Here is a 21127-nt window from a genome sequence, read left to right as displayed (position 1 = left end):
ATCTTTTCCCTTTACTCGCACTTTCTGTGGTATTCCTTCTTCTCCACATACCAATTTCCATCCAATCTGCTTGGATTGTTTTTATTTGTATATTTCATAGAATCTTAGAATAGATTGGAGGGACCTTAAAGAACTTAAAAAGTTTCAAAATCCTGCCATGGACAGGGACACATGCTAGACCCAGGTCTTGCTCAAATCTCCATCCAGTCTGGCCTTGAACACTTCATATTTGCTTGTTAATTAATGGAAGCAGATACGTAAAAAGATACGTTAAATATCAGCCTGTGAGTTGTTTTGTCTCAAATAATACTGCTATTTTTTTCTGTTGGGTAGAGGTAGAGGTTCTTGGTGAACTGTTATGATTTTATAACAGCTATAAAATGTTATTGTTTTATTATTATTAATGTTAATAATGTTATTATTTTTATAATAACTTCATCCCATCAAGGACAGAAAACATTTGTCACTATCAAAATTAAATTCTTGGAAGTGCAATTGGATTGCATCCATTGGGTTCTATCACATTTGCCATTTGGAAGCTGGTGATATTCCTGTCCAGGAAGTATGCTGGAGCTCAGTAAAAGGAATTAAATATGCATAATTAGGACTCATGCATACTCATGATCTCTCTTTTCAAAACACTATTGAACATCAGTGCATAGTTTTATGTCTTATGTGTGTATTGTCTCATACTTCAGTCGTCTTAGAATGTTCTGTAAGAAAAACGAAGAACTACTGAAAAAGACTTTCCAAAATTTATTCTCTTAAAAAAAAATTTATAAATGTCCTGACAATATTAAAAGTCTTTTATTTAAGAAAAGTAAAGAAATAGCACTAACAATGATTCACGTTGCAGCTTGATCCCTAATTGTAACCCTAGATTCTCAAATTAGCAAAGGATCCTGCATTTTAAATCTCTCCAGAAACACCTAAAATATTTTATTTTTCATTCATTGGACATCATGTTTTATTTTGCAGTTCCCCCTGCAATCATTCTGCTCCAGAAATCCTTCAATGCCACTGCAGATCGAGGAGAGGCAATAACTTTGTTCTGCAGAGCCACTGGGTCACCTCCACCTGAGATCAGTTGGTACAGGTGAGTTCAGTCGAGGTCTCCACATCAGAGCACATTGTTTTAAAGTGTCCCCAGTTTCTATCACAGTCCATTAAGCTGTGCAACCTTAATTTCTCTACTGAATTTTAAGAGAATTTTCTGTCCATTTCTATTCTAACTGCCAAGGCTGGATTAAGCATTAATGTGTGAATGGACTCACACAAATTCAATTACACTCAGCGTGCCAGCAAGTGAGGTAATTGTAAAAAGTAACAAAAATACCTTATTGTCATGATTTCTTTATGTGTGAGTGGAGAAGAAATAAGCCCATATCTCAAGAACAGTACAAAAGCAACCTAACAACAACTTCTGCCAATAAATGCACAGATATGCATTTATGAAATAAATAAGTATCCAATACAGGTCACCAATACTAATAAAAAAAAGGTAACTTGCCACGTTTTGTAAAAACAGATTCTAACCTTAACTCCCTATTTCAGTGAGACTCAGAAAGAGGTATGAATTCAGATGCTTGTATGACCCAGGAATGTTTCATTGAATAAGTTGCAGTGTAGCTTAATGTAATTTTATAAGTATAAAATGCTTTGAAAATGGAATTGCTCTTAAATCTCATGTGTGTTTTTTTCGTTATATCAATGACATGAGCATAGTATAGCTATGTCGCTTGGGAACACTTACCATATAACATTTGTAAAAATTTACATATCTATTTACTCTGTGTTCTTTCAATTTCAACAAAGATATGCATCAGTCCTGGGATATAAAGTAACTCAATCCCTCATACCAGTGCACATTTCTATTTTAGACCTGAATAATTTGCATCTACTTATATTATTTCAAGTGGCTTAAAAGGTCATTTAAAAAGTCTCATTTTCAAAATGGGCATAGAAGTGATTTCCATCAATTCTTCATCTCCTTTGGAACATTTGAACAATGTTAGATTAAGTTTCCCTTCCTTTGACTGATACCTTAAAATTATTATGCTATAAGTCAATTGTGAAGTTGAATTTTCCTCTCATGCAATTTGAATCCCAGGAGATGTGAATAAAAAGAATGCAAAATTAATTCCTTGATGTGGCTAAGAATTCAAAATTTAGTGAAGAGGAAGAAAAAGAAACCCAAAGTATATATAGTCCAAATAAAGGAACTGATATTAAATTCAAATCATGTTCTTTTTATTTGATGTCCCTGAAGTAATTTTTCAAGTGTCTCTCCTATCTGACCAAAATTTGTAGGAGTTGCCTGAAATCTGTTATCGTAAATGGCTTTGGTGTATGACAACAAGCATTATGGCATATATTAAGGAAGATTACCTAAATTTCCACCATTGGTAGATGTCCCCATTAACAGCTGTGGGATTTTTTTTTTGTTTATGTTTTGTAAATGCTATAGCATGTACCCAGGCCAAATGTCTTGGAGAGACACTTATCTCTGTGTCCACTGATCAGAGCCCACTGAAGGATTTCCTTTTGGTTTGACAGCCCTTGAGGACTTATATTTTTAAAGCATTCCTTACATATCTTTTGTAAAGGTTTTCCAGAAGCATTTCAGGCTTCTGGCCTGGATATTGAATCATACATATGCAAACTTTTATTTTGTTCCTCTTTCAGGAACTATCTCATAATGAGGAATATTGGCTAATGTGCCTCCCTTCCCTTTTGATTTTTTTTCCCTCTTTGATTCTCTTTTAATTTTGTCTGATTAGGGTGTAAATTCTCCTCAGTAGAATTTTTTTTTTTTAATTTGCTGACACTGAGATTTTATAAAGTGATACATCAAACAGAAAATTTCTCCCTGAGACAGGATATTATTATTGATATGCAAGCAGAGAAAAAAATAATGGGGGGAGAAAATCCCTCTTTTTTCAGAGGAAGCAGACAATTCTAAATTGTATTCCAGTCCTAAATTTCTGCATCAAATTTCTGCAATCTCTCTCTTGAAATTTTGAGGTCCATTTTCACTCATTTAGTCAATTAAAAGGATTCATAATCATCTGATCTCTTTGGTCTTTGATCTTATCTAAAAAATATGCCAAGATAAGGAAAGGTTTATCTTGGTTTTCTGCAACAGCTCAGACAGTGTATTTTTTAGAAATTAGACTAAGCATAGGAAAACCAGATCAACATAATTTTTCTTGATTTTGAGAAAAATCTAGAAAGCATTGTCAGTGAGTGTTAGGGAAGTTTATCTAAACTAAGTTATCTAAGATTAATAAGGTTACCATCCACTGAGAAGCTAACTGAATACATTTATCAGAATTAATGGCAAATTATTCTCTATTTTGTCTTGTTTCATGTGCTTTTTGTTGTTGAAGGTTAGTACTAACCTCAGTTTTATTGTGTTTCTATTTTAATAAACAAGTGGAATTATGTCTTGAATTTGATAAATTCTTAATAGTAATTTTGGAAGGATTATAATTATTTTTCACAGCAAGTTAAGGGAATTGTGTTTAGTTTTAAACCCAATCTCACCTTTTATCTATGGGAGTTCAGTGATTTTATTTAATTTTTAAAATGGACAGGTGTAATAAAGTGATTTAATGGAAGCCTGTTTTCTGAATTCTCTGAATAGCTATGCATAGCTAATGGCCTGAGAGAGATGGTGTTAAATATTCTAACAGAAAATAATCATAGCACTCCTGATGTCTCATTGCAAAACATTCTAAAGTATATTCAGTGTCCTGGAGAGCTGTGGAAAAGTACTGATAAAAAGGGTGGCAGTGATTTTTTTACTCCATTCTACTGTGGGATTTTCACTTCATGGTGTGAAAAGGATATCCATGCCTGTTAGGGTGGTTCATCAAGACTGAGGACTTGTGTTATACACATTCCCATGTAGTTCTGTCTTTGTTGCCTTTTAGAATGGGCTCTCACACCAGTTATTTGCTCAGTCAGTATAATGAAGTTTTGTTTTTGTCAAGGTCTGCAGAATCTGGATCTATTCAAATGTAATCTTACAGTCCACTGCTATTTAAGTCTAATAAAAGTAAATTATCTCGATTTTTACTACCTTTGTTTCTTTTTTGGTTTCCAGTGAACCGATTTTAAGAGATCAACTTCAGTCAGGACATAAAAAATATCTGTATTTTTTAAATCAGATGACAGTACTATTGAAGGAACTCATATCTCTGTGTGTTGACTGTAAGCAACATGCTGAACAAAAGTCACAAGTTTTTAGCTCTTTGTGGTTAAGCTCTCTAATGTGGTTAAGCTTGAACTATTTACATTGACCATTTTTATTTCCAGGAACTGAGGATATTTAGATTTGATCAATTTAAAATGGATGCATCTGAACTAACATGCCAATTTTTCTCAGAAAATCCTTTAGTCCACTTATAAAAATTAGTCACTTTGAAATACCTTGTCAAAAAAAATAGTCAACAAAGTTTAGTTCCTGCTCTATTTCATATATGTTTATATTTTGTTGATATTTCGTGAACTAAGAGAATCTAATTAATTCTCCACTGAACTGGTATCTCTATTGAAGGTGATATTACATTAATGTAAAGCATAACCTTCAGAGGAAATACAGTAATGGATTTAAATTAGCCAGGACTGAAAGATAAAGATCCTAATGTAGCTACAGGTCATGAACTGGAAATCTTTACTCATGTGAATAGGCCCACTGAAAAAAATTGTTTATAGCTGTGGAGATAATTTACACTGCTAAAGTTTAGCTGGATCAATTTCTTGGACAGGACTTAGAATTATCTTACCAAAGAAATAATCTACTTTAAGTGTATTATTCATATTTTCCTGTTATCCAATGTCAGCATCAATATGAATCTCTCTGTTCACTAGAGGGTCCAGGGAAATGCTCATAATCTCATTTCTGCTGAGAAACTGCTATAGATGCCAATGATTGTGAAAACAGGTACCTGGAAATTACTTCTAAATTGAATACAGGCTTCTGTTTCCTAAAAAAAAATCACTAGGGGGTTTCTGGTTGTTTGGGATTTTTTGTTGTTTGTTTTTAGTTTGTTGTTGTGTAGTAGGTTTGAATGGCTTTTTCTGTTTGTTCTGGTTTTGGTTTGGTTCGTTTTACAGCGAGACTGTCTAATATGGAAAATTAGGCTGTTCTGTAAAACAGGTTTTTTGAGTTTCTTTGGAAAGGAAATGAACAAGTATCATAGTAATGTTTTGAAATTGGTAACTAAGTCGATAGGAATTATTTACAAAAAATGTTACTAAAGCACAAATTATATAGCTATCAGGGAACTCCTACTAACAGTTATGATTCTCCCAAAAAAACAAGCAGTATCTTCACTTTTAGAGAAAATACGATTTAGGAAAATATGTCCTAAACGAGACATATTGAATAGAATAGAATGTTTGAGAAATGCCTCCTGGAAAAAGCAGCTTGTGTAGGCCAAGATGCTCAAATGGACTGGTCAAGCCTCAATCAGCCCTCAGAATTGCATGCAGATTTTATTATTTCTGTACCATCTGGTCACAACTCACTCTAACATCTGGAGACATGCCTGCTTGCTAAGTTGTGGCTAGCCAACAACAACTGAGAGGAAATAATTTGGATGAGTTCTTGATGTGCCAATAGCTTCTACGTGAATGTAATTTAATTTTTGTAAGTTCCTACATTGTTACTACTGTGAACTGCAGCAGTTAAACTTGAAAGTTAAACTTGAAAAATATGCTTTTAATAGTTTCTCACATACAGTACATAACCAATTTCCTTGTGCCCTTCCTTGAGTGTAAACCATATGTTAAAATCCTATTCAAAACATTTTTCTAACATTTGGTCAATATTGAACATTTCAGATAAAAGGTATTATAGTATTTTAATGCGTATATATATATATATATATATATATATATATATATATACAGTTTAACCTGACAATTAAATTGTGATTTTTGAGGCTGGTGTAAAAGCAGTCTCTTCCTTCAAATATTATTTTCAGTGTATTGATGCTTCCATAGCACATTGTTACTGGAACATACTGGTTGGTTTATACTTTTTTTTTTTTTTTTTTTTTTTTTTTTTTTTCTAGGAATGGTAAACTTATTGAAGAAAATGAAAAATATGTCCTGAGAGGAAGCAATACACAACTAACAATAAGAGATATAAAAAATATCGATGCAGGTCCTTACATCTGTAGTGCTAAAAACAAAGCAGGAAATGACAAAAAACAGACATTTCTTCAAGTTTTTGGTAAGTACTGCATAATATGGCCCAGCTTTCCTTTTAAAATATAAACAGTAAGGAAATAGGTGTTAATTCATAATTTTCAGTGAAATAGTATTTCTGCAAGGTGCCTACTGATGCAACAAAGTGCTTTTATGTATGATTTTACATCTTCTTTCCTCCCTATTGGCTGCTTATACTTTTACATCTGAATTTCAGTTTGAAAAGGTTATCTTCAGTATTTGCTTTTCTCCAATTCACATGCAGTACAGTGGAGTGTTAAATAGTTAATTCACTCGGGTTTTCATTTAGAAGTTCACTGCTTGCAAGAAGACACAGAGGAGAAAGAGAGAAATTCAGAAAGGGGGAAAACCAGGTTATTTTGACTTCTAAGCAGTGAGGGATTTAGTAGAGCAATGCCATGTAGTGATATTCCTGATTTTTTTTTTTTTTTATTTCCATGTTTTAAATGCATGATTGCAAATGTAGTCACAAAAATATTGTAAGGTCTGAGCTCCAAAGGATAAAAGTAATAACCTCAAAACACTTGTTTCTCTTTCTATGCTCCACCACCCCAACTGTGTTAGTGATTCCCTCCTTTACATAGAACTGACAATTTATTTGAAATTTTGTTGAGATATAACTAGTGAGAGTGGATATTTTTGAGAATGTAGAAAACATCCCTCAGAATCACTGTGCAAGAAAAAAGGCTGTAACTTACATATGAAAAACCTACAAAAATGAATGCATTGGGTTTTTTTACATTAAATATAGTTTGCGTTATAAAGAAAGATAATTTCTATTTGAACAGTTAAATGCCATGCTTAGGACAGAGGAAATTAACTTCCCAGTTAAAAAAAGAAATAAGTTTAATTATTTAATATTTAACATTAATTCGCAGCTAAAGCTAATAATAATAATTTCTAAAAGTGAAAGAGTTCTAATGGGAGAGAGTCATCTGATCATTTATGTTGAAGAGGGTAGATGTTGGATTGTATAATGCTGAAATCTAGGGTCTAGGAGAGCCTGAGGCTGAAGCCATCGTGTCAGGTGAATGTGGCTGTGTTCACATGCATCCCACTGTTTCCTCTTTGAGAAACTCTTTCTGCTATGTTGTCTCCAGCTCTGTACTCCAGGTGGATTGCCTAACCATTGGACTGTTGTTCTGAGGCACTTGGAAATTATTCTCAATATCTTTTCAAAGGAAAGAAGATGAAATAAAATAAAAATTTTATCCCAGCCTCAAGAAGTACAGCATCTTGGTTTGGAAAACTGAAACATTTCATTCAACTGTATTTCCAAACTTGTAAAAAAACATAAATTGAAGGAATAGAAATTACTTTCCAAATTTGATAGGAATTTAGAGAAGTTTCAGTCAGGAGTAACTGTGTATGTTATTCAAGTAATTTTAAGTGTGCCTGAATTTTACTTGGTTTTTGCCTAGAGCAAGGAAACATTTTAATGAAAGGGATAGGGAAAAGTGAGGACCAGAGTAAGAGTGAGGATTTCCTGTATATATTTTTTCATCTTTTATCAGCCACTTTTCTGGGGACTCCATGGAAAGCTAAAACCTAATGTTTTAATGGATACAATGAGGTGATTAAATCCATTATGAACCTCCACATCCTTAATGTTTCCATGACTTCCTAAACTCCTAAATGTCTTACATCTTTTCTTTCTTGCATGGAAAATCATTTCTTACGTTAAGTTTCTACAGAATTCTCTAGAGTGTCTCTCACGTCTCTGTCCTGAGTGGCTATAGCTAATTTGTAGTGGAGCAGGATTTTGATTTCTCCTACAAGAAGCTTTACTTTGGTCTCTTTCATACTGATGAAACCCCCGGTCATATATACAGCCAACAACTACTTGTCTTTTTTCCATGAAATATGTTTAAAAAAGCGGCAGTCTGAAAATGGCAAGGCAGATGGCTGGTTATGATGGCTAAATAGTACACAAACAACTAGTTTATGTTAAATTGACCTATTAAATTTCATTTTTCTCTCCCATTTCATTAGTGTATTTGTCTCACATGTCTGTTATCTTTAATTTTAATTTACAATGCAAATTCCTTATGGCAACGACTACTACCATGTTTCTACAACATGGCTCTGGCACTGTTGAAACTTGTAATAACAGTAATATAACCATAATGCAATAAAAAATAATACTGACATTATAGAATTCAGCACTTAAACTTCCTAGAATGTACGACTTGTGAATAGGCATGCTCATCTCATTGTCATGTAATAGCTACATATTTACTTTCCATGCACAACTTAGATTCTTTAGTTTAACTTTGGGGTTTTTTTCAGTATCAGTGCTAAAACCCTTTTTCTATTCTGATGGAAAATGCTTACTCTGACAGTTTTTCTGCAGCTCTGACATATATGTGGGAACCTATAGGCACATACCCTGCCCTCCCCAGTTCATCTGTATCAGCACTTTGTTCTAAAAAGAGAGAAAAAACTCTGTTTCTCTCAGTCTTTCTTGATATGATTTGATTATCTCTGTCTGTTATCCTCTTGTCTGCCATAGCTTTTTTCTGTATCATTAGCAATTACTACCTAAAAGATCTCATCTAGATTAATGCTTAGAACTTGTGCTAAGATTTTTAATTCTAATTAATTTATGTTTCCTTTTTTTTTTTCAGTAGTAACTAGCCATATTTATAAATATGTGTATTTAGATACATCTAAATTATCATTTTCAATTATGAAATAGCACGTTTTTATATCTATGGACAACTCAAAACAATTTCCAAAAATATAGCAACAAGAATTTGATTTAAGAGCAGTCAATAAATTCAATACATTGACGCTTCCTCCATCTTCTTATTTTCTCCAAAGTAAACATTTCTTTCTTCGTCATTCCTTCTCCAAGGTGATGGCAGTAGTCTTCATTTATATTAGAATAAAAAATATAATCAGACTAAATGAAAGAAAATTAGCTTTAACTAAAGCCATATTTGTGCTTAATATGAATAGTGTTTATAATTTTAAGATTTTCATTTTGTTTGCTCTAGTTGCTTATTTCTACTTCTTTATCACTCAAATGTGTGGTTATACAATGTGATGATATTAGTGTTGAGGTTTTCAACACGTATTCTCTTTTCTGTACTTAGGCTACAGAAAGCTACATCTATATGTTTAATAATTCATTTTCCTAGAAAGAAAAAATATTTTTTCTTTAATCATAATTGATGAAAATTAGAGGGAGTTCTGATATAAGGTAATTTGAAATTCTTTATGATAGAGGTGTTTTACCTACATAATCAGTGAGAAGGTAATCTGAGTAACGTTTTATTGTAAAAGTATTTCATTGGTATTTCAGTGGGTTCTGACAAATTACTTCATGAAAATCAAATTAGAGGATACCTCAAAAAGAATTACAAAAGACACTTTGTATTTAATGCATACTTTAAACACATACAATTTTTTATTTTCTAGATGCCTTTTTAAATTATAATCTGATTGTGGTATAGTGGAAGAGTTTTTTCTGCTGTGTTCAATGTAATTTTTATTGATCATTAATATATTTTTTGCCATCTGCCAGATAGGAGGAAATATAATGGACCTTTCCTATCTTATCCCTCTTAAGTTTATTCCACATGCTAAAATTCAAAACTTTTACGGTAATTTAGTCTCTCAAAATCCATTCTTCTTGGAAGCAAAAAGACTGTATTGTGCCTCTGAGATTGGGGTGAGGAGCTGTGTAAATTGTTTTCCTTATTTTCAGTCTTAATGCAGCATTCATTTTTATAGTGCTGGGAGCATACCTTAATAATTTTCTTTTGGACTTAGTAAACAGATTTATATGTGTTTTAGTATGTTTTTTGTGGTTTGTTTTGCTTGTCATGAGATGCTGTTCTATACATATATGGAAGCTTTTCATTTAAATTCACTGATACCTCTAGAAGGAGAATCCCATGGATCTGTGTATGGAGTTATTTGTGTTGCTCCTCCCACATATTATAAAGTTCACCAACTGCAGCTTCACAAAATGGAACTCAACACTTACAGATGTAACATTACAAAGTTTTATGCATTCCTTTTTTCCTCCTTATTACTTCCTCATCTTTTTGGAATACTTTTAGCTTTTAAAATAAAAAAAATTCCAATCTTAAAGACAGTGATGGCAGTTGTCCCTGAAGACAAGCCTTAAACCTCTCTGAGTGTGAAGCAGTAATAGCATTTTAACATGTTTCAATAACACCATCCAAAGAGCGAGACTCAGTCCATGGTGCACTGAGTCAGGTCAGCATTTCATACTGGTATGTGTGTGAATCCTTATCATATAAGGAATCAAATTTCTGAAATGTCTTTCTTAGATATTTCCATGTTGCGCTCTAGCTTGTTCACTAGGTTCAAATTGTACCAGGAGTCTCCAGGAGGATGGGGTTGCAGTTTTGCCACCTGATTCAAATGTGTCTGTGCAGGAGGGCAGCAGGAAGGTATGATTCCTCCTGGGATATATTAATCTCTTAGGCAGCCTCTTTAAAACTGTTTAAAATAATTATTTTGATGAGACATAAGCAGGACTATCTCAAGCTTTACATTTGTGTTGCTTCCTAGGTCTGATGAAAATCTTTGTTAAAGGTATGGGTGGAACTCTATGAATTCAATAAATTTTGTACCTTTCCAAGAAACTGGTTGTAAACAAAAGCCTCAGACTGCCATCCATGTTCATCATAAGCTTTTTGGGGAGCCTGTATGTACACAGCAATGACACAAATCCAGAAGAGTTCAAGGAAGGAATCTGAGAGAAACTTGTTTAGCGAGGAAGTGTTAGAAAACTTAAGAGCAACCTTCTTGGCTCAGAAAACAAACTTTCCAATGCTGTAAGTGTTTCCAATGAGTAAATGGTGCTTCTTTATTTGGCATCATCAGTCTGTTCATGTTTTTTTGTTTTCTCCCGGTAGCTTCAGTCCGATCCCGCCTGCCTTAGGGGTTCGTGGATAGGGAGCACACTTAAGTACCTCCTGCCCAAAGTAACCCAAGTGGAGCTCCCAGGCACAGGCAACACTTAGCAAGCTTAGTTACAGTGATATTCAGCTCTTAGCAGTGATCAGCTCTTTTGCAGTGATTCTCAGCTCATGAGCTTGCTAAGGTGCCTTAGCAGACACAGGGAGAGAGAGGAGAAGCGCCGTATGGAGTTCCACAGATGAACCTTTATTGGCATCCTCTGTGAAGGGTTCCAGGGACAGCTCTTGCACTGAGCAGGGGAACAGTGGGGTTTTTATAGGGTACCGAGGTTTTGAGAAATGTTCCAACAGTATGAGTCGGGGTAGAAAGTGACCTATTGTCTTACAGGGAGATAAGAGAGGGTCCGAGCGCAGGAGAGGGGTTATTTGGCCCAGTCACCATGACCAGGCATTTCTGTGCCCTTAGGTGACTGACTGCCAGAGAGACCTACCAGGCCTCACGGCTGCAACAATGTTTAACAATGCATTAATGAGAATTCCTTACCTTAAATAATTTCAATGAAGTTTAGCTCCTTTCTGTATTCAAGCGTTCTTTCATTTGAGCTAAGACATTTAGCTTACAAATGTTTCAACTGCATCACAACATCTATATTTCAATAGTTTTGACTGAAGAAAGCAGTAAAACCCTGAAGGCTTCCTGAATTTGCATTCCAAGGCTCTTTATTTTTATTTTCTTCATGTTTTCTAGAATACAAAAAGCAAATACCAATTCAGTTTAAGAATGACCTTATCAATTTAGAAAGAACAGTAAAAAAATTAGCGTTGGGAGGGTGGGGGAAATGATTGTTCCAGTATTTCTGTCAATACTAGTGTTGGCATTTTCAAATAGTTTTATTTACATGTACACAAATGCGTTTTAATATTTTCCAATGTCCAAAATGTCATTAAAAAGTTTTCAGTGTAAAAACTTCTAGTCAATAGTAAGTTATGACTTGTGACCTACAAAAATGAATTAATTAAATAATATCCCCCATATGAGCTCTCTTCTTCCAAGTAATAACTGTCAGCTAGATGTATTTGATGATTAATCACTGCTTATTCCTTTAAATGTCAGGTACTCTTGTCTAAAATGTCAAGCTAAAACTTTTTGTCTTATAGTCATCCATTTGAAGAAGGTCTTAAAGGAATTCAGAATAAGTCTAAGGTTAAGAATTATTTTTGTATTTTGGAACATGCACGATCTTGTGCAAACTACATTGTTGTGTTGTCCAGATGGGGAACTCATTTTGATGAAAATAATTATAAGTTTTGAGAATTTTTGGCATGAAATACTCTGTATGATCCCTCTAAAAAAGAAAAACAAATGAAAAAAAAAAAAGCTTTATGCCGCAGCTGATCCTGACGATAAGAGAGGGACTCAGGTGACATTTTCTGGGTTGTGAGCAGATCCAAGCAGGAGGCAGGAACTCCTGAAGTTTATTTCCAAATTAACTTATATACATCTCCTATAATGTCCATCCATTGGAGGATGAAATCCCAACCTTCCAATCCCACTGGTCAAACTAACTGTCCATCACCTTTCTCCTCCCAACTAGAAATATGTAAACAAAGACAGACAGTTAGCAAAACATGGCCAGTGTTTACATTAACAAGTGGGAGAGAAGCTGCACATTCTCTTTCAATATGAGCACTTGACACACAGGAAAAAACCTGATGGCAACAGCTTTATGTCTGCTGTAGCTCTTTCCTTTTTTTCCTGGGATGATGATATATCAAAGGAATGAAAGGATACAACAGTTTATTTTGTAGCCAGGTGGTATGGCTGTAGAAATAGAACACCTGAGTTCCAAGGTGAAATATTTCATAGGCATTTGAATGATCCTGCAAGTGAGAGTAGTAATTGAAGTTATTTTGAAGTTTAGCTTTTATCTCTGGTTCTGGTGGGTGTTTTAGATCTTTCCACTGACATCTCATTTTGTACCACAGAGGAGTTTTATATTTTCTTGGCCAAACTGATATCTTGATGTAATGATTTGCTTGCTACCTTCTACTACACCAAATAAATCTGGATCCAGTTGACATTTCAAGAATTCCAGATCACTCAGGGTGTTGTCTTTCTTCACATAATCTCACTCACCATAGATTATATATTAATGAATCAAGATATTAGTTCAGTGCTTTCTTAGGTAAAATGCTACTTGTTTCTCATCTCTATGCAGTAAACACACAATAGTTTATTCATAATAGTCAAGGGTGAACAGACAGTAGAGAAGCAACAGAATGAACATGGAGAAAAGGAATGAGAAGTGAGACCAAAAATTGTGTGGAGGGAATGGATAAAAGGTAGGTGATGTGCCTACATATAGCAAGTTTGAACCTGTTTTTATATTCCTCTTTGTGATGCTGTAAATATAGCATATGTGAGACAATGCTTATAAATGAGGAGTCATAAAATGAAGCAGGAGACTGGACATAAGGAAAATACCCCTCACCAGCACAGCCAGGCACTGCAACAAGCTGCTGAGAGGTTGTATAGCCTCTGTACTTGACATTTTTCAAGATAGCGCTCAACAAATCCCTGAGAAATCTGACCTGAGCAGGGTCTATTGATGCTGTGTTATTTAGGGGGCTGGTCAAGAAGCCCTCCTGGTGCCCATTCCAACCTGAATGATTATCTTTCCCATTTTGATCCATGAACATAAGCCAATATTACTCTTCTGCATAGCACACACTATAGCAACCCCATTAGAAAACAGATTACGTCCCTTTATTTTGATTCATAAGGAGTGCACTATAGTAGTGCTTCCTCAAAAGTGAAGCTCAGAAAAACTGCTCATAAAATATGTTGCTTTAAATAAATGTACTTAAAGTTGATGAAGTCAATCTTAAGAGCTGCCCAATTTTGATCCACTCACGTAAATTTTATTCTCTGCTTTTGGGTGTAAACATATTGAATCATATTCTTATTACAGGATTGTATGTTGGGTTTTCTAGGGGGGATGAGTGTCTTCATGAATGTATAATGGGAATAGGTTCAGAGAAACTTATTAATCGTTATATATGAGGTAATATATAGGACCAAGCATTTTTAATTAAGAGACTTGAATGTCATGGAAGAGAGTAATATTTTATGCACAGTACTAATACAGAGTTCTGGTGTGATATTGTACAGATATATCCTCGGTGTAAAAGTATTCACATGCAACCAGAAATTCTATTGTATGTATAAATAACCTGGTAAGGTACAGTATAGATTGAAAGATATAGCTGCTATGTAATTGAGGCTATAAAATGGAATGATTTGAAGAATGCAAACAATATCTGGATTTTTTTGAATGTACCTTACATCAGTTTACTTGTAAGTAAGTAAGTAAGAATGAACACTTTTGTATCAGAGGACTCTTCAGTTCTTCATAGTGTTAATACCAGTGAAATGTGTTTGTTGCTGGGAGATTTTTTTAAATTCTGTAATTTATGTAGGCCAGTGAAATCTTGCTAACGATCAAAGTCAAAGAATAGTAATAATCCATTTTTTTCAGTAATATGCATTTGAAGACAAACATGAGTTATAATAAATTAAGGAATGCCTGAGATAGGGAAGCACCTCTGGAGACCATGTAGTCCAGAGTCAGACAGAGTAGACATCTCAGGACAAGTTTAACTAGGTTTTGGTTATCTCTAGGGAGGGACACTCCACAGGCTCCTGAGCAGCTTGTTCTTAAGGGAAAAAAAGCTCAGAAACACAGCCACCAAACCAGATCAGCCAGGACCCATCCCACTCTACCCCAGCAAGGAAGCAGGATGCCCAGCTCATAGGGCATACAGAAATGGTTGCTGTGCACCTTGAGGTCAAAAAAGTTTATTGCTTTTATAGACAGTAACATTAAAATTTTAGTTAATTTAAAAAAAAGAAAGAATTTTATGTTCTTTAGCAACACCACCAACAACAAAAGGTGATTTTAAAGATAGATTTTGATATGACATCCTTTGTACAGGATCAGTAATGCAATTTGTGTTTTTAACAGTGCAGCCTCAAATAATACAACTTAAAAATGAAACCACATTTGAGAATGGGAAAGCAACCCTCATCTGTGAAGCAGAAGGAGAACCTGTCCCAGAGATTACTTGGAAAAGGGCCATTGATGGAATGACTTTCTCTGAAGGTGACAAGGTAAATCTACCTCTAATGTATAAAATATCTAAGTATGGTATTGTCTGCCTAACCTTCTTCTTGTTGTAAGAAGAAAATTAATTTAGAGTCAGATTAATTCTAGATTCCTCTGTAATTAGAAGGAATTGCTGTTTTCTAAGGTAGCAAGAGAGACATGGAAATTCTAAATTTTAAATTAAAAAAAAAGTAAAAAGCAATTGAATACTGAAAGGCAATTAATCTGTGTAGCTTAAATTGTCATACATGTGACAATTAAGTAGTATGCCCTACGAATGGTCTCAATTTCATCTTGAGCATTATGGCTACACATAGCCCTTCTTCAGACTGTTTGGATTCTGTCCAGTAGTCCTCAAAATACAGTAGAGCTTAAAGATATTTCAAATTTTAAAAATCAGAATACTTCATAGTTCCTTATTTCCTACTCCTCCTTTTTTCTTCCTATTTTTTCCTGTCACAGAGGACAAACTGAGCCTATTTTCCCATTTTGTCTCCCCATTCTAATATTTTATCAAAACATATGTTGAGTAGAGAAAGATAGCAGTATGACAATGGAGAAAGTCAGCTAGAGTGGGGGAAAAAGCTGTAATTAGGTGGAATGGTGAAATTAAAAGGGAATGGTGCGATGCTATTCCTGACCATGCTTGTAGCAAGCTGTGTTTCTACAGAGTTCTTCTTCTTTTTCCCTTCTTAATAATTATTTTAGTATTTGAGCAAATATTTTCTTCCTTTTTTCCTGACATAGACTACAGGAATTCTTTATAGTGTTTGAAGTAAAGGATACTATCTTTCTGGATAACTAATTCATAATTTTTACTCTAGATAATTATGTAGCAAAATGTCATCTTCTTGCATATTCATAGCTGTTGCTTAAAAAATACACACAGGTGAAAACTTAGATAAGCAATCATGCCATGAAGAGAATGAGATATGAAGTAAGTCAGTTTATAGGGAATTGCTTGTACTTTGATTTTTTGTGTTCTAAAGGAGAAGGTCTAGTCTGGTCTAGTCTCTGACTTGACCTTTCCTTGAATTGAGGCAGTTTATGTGAGTCTCTGTCTACCATTTTCCTGTTCTGTGCTTTCCACTTTGGAGCAATATAGCAGTATTTATATATTATTTTTTTCTAATAGTTTTGCATTAAGACAAAGCAGTTTCTCTCTTCCTTAAATATATCAAGTTAAAGGTCATCTTTCTGACTTGCAAAGACTATGCTTTGTTCAAAGGTTACAAATGTTAGCCACTCACTTATGTTTGAAATGTTCCCAAAATAACTTTCTATAAAGGATATTGAAAATGAGAGAAAATAACAGAAAGAAGCTAAAAAATGTTAGTGTAGTTGAAACCTGAAATTTATCCAGTGCTTGTATAAGACAGTATTCGTAATTCCAGCTGCAGGTGGTTAAACTGATGTGTTGCTGGAGTATTCTCTGAACTGTGGGTCAACTCAGTAGTAGTGACAACCAAACGAAAATCTATATTCACTTCCTACTGGTGTGCTGACAGATGCTATGTAGAAGATAAAAAGAATGAGAATAAATACAGTTATGTGGTTTCCTTTGTTCATGCCAAAGAAAGAACTCTGTGTATTGCTCATGGGAGAGTTTTTGCTGAATCTTGAATAAATGTTCTGAAATACTGAATATGTCCTTGACCTATAAAATATGCTGCTACGTTTGCCCCGTGGTCCTCCTGCTCTGGGTTGCCAAAAGCTTGGCTTTTGCTTTCCTACCAAATTAGGTGAATAGGGAACAAAACTGGCAGTGATTAAATTATTGAGTAGTTGTTAAATAATGCAGCAGTGCTTTGCACACAGAAAGAGAAGGAAAAGGTGAATTGAAGAAATCAAGGGGGAGCAACATAGAACATAGTCTTAAATTGAAAATATTACTTATATGTGACAACTTTTAAAGTAATACCGCATCATGCAGCAACATAAATTATGTATAAACATAAAAATGATTGTCTTCATTCAAGGGATTCGTGTTTTGAATCTTGGGGCCAGTTTTTTCTTGACATCAACTGCACCTTACTCATCATTTCTTTTGAATTAAGAGTATCTTTAGGGGATGACTTTTTCCACAGATGATGGAAAAATGCTCAAGCAATAATATTAACATGATGAATAAAAGAACACACAAAGTGCTGTTCTTATTTTTTTAATTTTACTTTGATTAACTTTAGTCTGTACCTCCTCAATCAAATGGTTCTTATTTTGATAAAATGTAAACGTACCCATGTGGATAAGGAAGACTGCTGAATGTGACATCATTCTGAGCCTGCATGGATTCACAATGTTTTCCATCCAATGAGAGATCTAATAATTGGGACATGGACCTTCCTGAGTTTTGAATTTATTGTGTCCAAATGGCAAATATGCACCAAAGTCATAGATCAAAGAAGTAACCCAGCTGGGCTTAAGGAGGATAATATTAATGAATATGAGCTCTATAATTATCTCCTTGGAAAATACAGCTTTGATAAAGGGTTTTCAGTACCTCAGAAGTGTTTATTTGAAAGTTGAAGCCAAGTGAGTTCAAACCAGAAGCAAAGAAGCCTTTTCCTCTCTCCTTTTATCACTTAGCTCTTAAAACAATCTACCACACAGTGTGTGTGGTCTCTCTTTTATTAAGAATTTGAAATAAAGGGGTCTTCCTTTCCTCTGACTCCTCTTGAAAGTTAAAAGTTATTCCAGGAGGTCACCTCTGTAAATCCTTCTGTGGCTGTATAGCCCGTAAATACATGGGGGGTGGGTAAGGTTGAATAAATGAATGGCAATGCATGCTGGAAGGTGTTTGTCTCATCATTAAAGCTGTAAAAATGGTAATGGAGGCTTGTTCCAAAGCCCCATCTTCATCTGCTGTTTCAGGGTCAAGCTGAAGCTCTCTGCTGATGTGCCAACCTGGCTGTGCCCCTTTCAGCTGGGATTTGAAATGGCGCATTCCCACAGACCACTGTGCATCCAGCAGGCTTGGCCCTTTTCCCAGTAAAAAGAGGAGTCAGGAGAAGGGTTGCCTTTTTTAGAACAGAAGGAAAGATAGTAATTGGATTTGATTTGGCATAATCAGTTATGAAATGGATTTTGGACATGAACATACATCTCTACACACGTCCCTGAAGGACAGCACTTCCTCATCACTGATACAAAATTATCACTGATTCCTGTGTACACTGCAGAAGTGTGAGGGTGCCCCACTTCCATAGTATCTAATTCTAGCAGAAATATGAATGCTGATCAACATTATTTGTGATTACCATTTCAAGGCCTGTTTTGGAATACAAATCACAATAACAGATGGGGCTTGATATGACACAGTGGCTCCACTGTATGCAGCATGTGTCCAAGGAGGCATATGCTGCATACCCTGAGGAATTTATGATCTAAACACATAAAATGAATGAAAGGAGCCAATACAGAGAGGTCCCAGTTGAAATTTGTGTGTTGGATTTAAGATAGGATTTTATACTCTATTTTTACTGTACTTTGTACTCTATATCATACAGACTAACTAGACGTCTCTTAAATAGCTTATACTATTCTTCTTGTACTCCAAAAGAAAACCCAACCTGTGACTTTCAATTTTATAGTGGACACTGCAGAAACAGTTTGAATTCTGCTTTCTTCCATTGCAATAATAACCTGGTTCTTCCAGTGAAACTTCCTGTGACATTGTTTCTAAATATTGCAGAGTTCAGACTAATAATTAAGTTATTTTCCAAGTTTAAATTTAAATTTGTATTGGCATGCAAATCATAAATATTTGGAGCTTGCAGAGTTTTTCATAGTGTTCATGAGCAGGCAATAGGTGAAGGTAATCTTTTTCTTTGAAAGGTCAAGTTTGTTTTTTATTTTACCAAGCCTATTAACTTTACTTCGGCTATTACAAATGTTAATAAAAAGAATGTGGTTTGAGGTTTTTTTCCTCCCTGTTAATGTTAGTTTTTCCTGCACAAAAAGAGGCAGTCTTACAGTGTCAGTGAAATATGTTCTCCTTTTGAAACAGTAATATAAACCCTGGTAAATTCTTGCTCATCAAGGATCAGTTCTTTATTTGAAATGAATCACAGAAAACAGAGATGTAGCTAGGGTATTTTAATTGATTCCAGGAAATATCTTGATTTTTCTGAGCTATCCAAATCCTGCTCTTTGTAAATAATTCTCCTTTGAATAGCTGGGAAATTTACAAGGCCAATCTCTTTGCTGTATTGGAGAAAATTGTTATAACGTGTTTCACCTACATATTGTATGAAAAGCTCCTACTTACAATATCATAGAATGTTTTTGTTGCTGCAATATTGGCACAGGCCTGCAAACCAGAACAATTGATGAATCCAGCCACAATTGTGTTTGATTATGCAATTGAAATGCTCTGCAAACAATTCAATCAGGTATCAAAGTTCTCTATTTTGTTTTTAAGCCCCAAATGAATTTTACTGGGCTTCATATATTAAGACTATGAAGTTAGAGAACAAGAATATTGTGACTGGAAGAAGGTAAATAAATGAACTTGACCAACAGGGTCACTTATATGTTAGCTAATTAGTGCTGTTGAGAATATAGAGGTTTATACCCTGTGACATAAGCAAATCAAGGGCCATGTATGAGCACTGAATAGTAGAATTTCAGGAGCCATCCAATCCATGGAAATCTGAATACATTTCGGTATTCCTTCATCTATCTCTAGTTTTGTGAGGTGACAGTACTTGAGCAGGAAGATTGATTTTGCAGGAGTAGGATTGTATTCAGTTAGCAAGAGCGAGCAGCTTTCAGGGTGACCTGAGGAAGTAGGAAGACTCTGAGTCAATGTGGATAGTTCCAAGTTCTCAAGTAGCTCGAGCAGTTGTCTGAGCTCCTCACACTCCTTTAAATAAGTATTTAGTATCTGCAATGGTACATAAATGAAGGTAAAAATTAAGCTAGTTGGTATTTTGAGATGTTGGTTATATTGACAACTCTGTACTAAATATTAGCCACATGACCAGAGGGCCCTTCAGATTTGTTCCTCTTTTGAGATAGAAGGAAAATTATCTCTCACCCAGAGTAGACCCAAATGCGTGTACATACACAGAGACAGATGTATTTGTGTTGTGTGGATGGCTGTCATTAATTTATCCATATAGTCTCTTCAGTTAATGTGTTGTTACTGATCTGTTTCTTCAATGATGTACTAATACATAACAGTGATAATTCAATAATATATTCGGTTTCCTAATGTGTACACCTGTACACATTAGGAAACTGAAGTTTCCTGCGTCAGGAATCCTGCAAGCTGATTGAAAATAAGGAATAGAGTGGTTTAAAGGTTTTGTTTCTCATTGAGTCTTCCCCAGGAGAATGACATATTGGTGCTCATCCTGCCATGTTGCAATCTCTGCTTCCCAAGTTTTTCCAAACTGTAGTAGCATGACGTTTTTCTGTAATAGCAAACATCCAATTTAGCTGATATATCCAGCATAAACTTGTATTTACATCCATATTTATCAATATAGACATGTAAATAGAGAGACTGAGAACTATATTCAGGACATTGATTAAATAAAATTACTTGAGAACGTATGCCCTTTCAGTTATGTCTAGGTTTCCTCACTTTCTCCATTTTGCTTGCTACTGCAGTAATTCCCTTCTGTTTCTCCAGCTGAATAAAGCCCTCCAGAATTATCAGGATTTGTGAACAAAGACTTTGTGATCTGTGAGGTTAGGAGCTGTCCTGCTGACAATCTTCTTCACCTTGTGACTCAAGCTGTGCCTCTTTCTGGCCATGCATGACTTTCCTTCCCCTGAGGGAGCCTTGTTCCTTACATATGCCCCTGCAGGTCTCTG

At 34.8% G+C, this 21127-nt stretch overlaps 1 protein-coding gene across 2 annotated transcripts in view; it reads left to right on the top strand.

Annotated features, from left to right (window-relative positions):
• NCAM2 (neural cell adhesion molecule 2) overlaps window positions 1–21127 on the top strand; it is a 136936-nt gene that overhangs the window by 11840 nt on the left and 103969 nt on the right. For both annotated transcript variants that reach the window (XM_063393880.1, XM_063393881.1), the window contains exons 5-7: window positions 979–1096; window positions 6084–6244; window positions 15164–15309. In XM_063393880.1, coding sequence (XP_063249950.1) covers window positions 979–1096; window positions 6084–6244; window positions 15164–15309 — 425 coding nt within the window. The remainder of the gene's footprint in view (window positions 1–978; window positions 1097–6083; window positions 6245–15163; window positions 15310–21127) is intronic.

Source organism: Prinia subflava, chromosome 3 (assembly GCF_021018805.1).
Source record: "Prinia subflava isolate CZ2003 ecotype Zambia chromosome 3, Cam_Psub_1.2, whole genome shotgun sequence".
NCBI lineage: Eukaryota > Metazoa > Chordata > Aves > Passeriformes > Cisticolidae > Prinia > Prinia subflava.
This window is presented reverse-complemented; position numbering and strand designations above follow the sequence as displayed.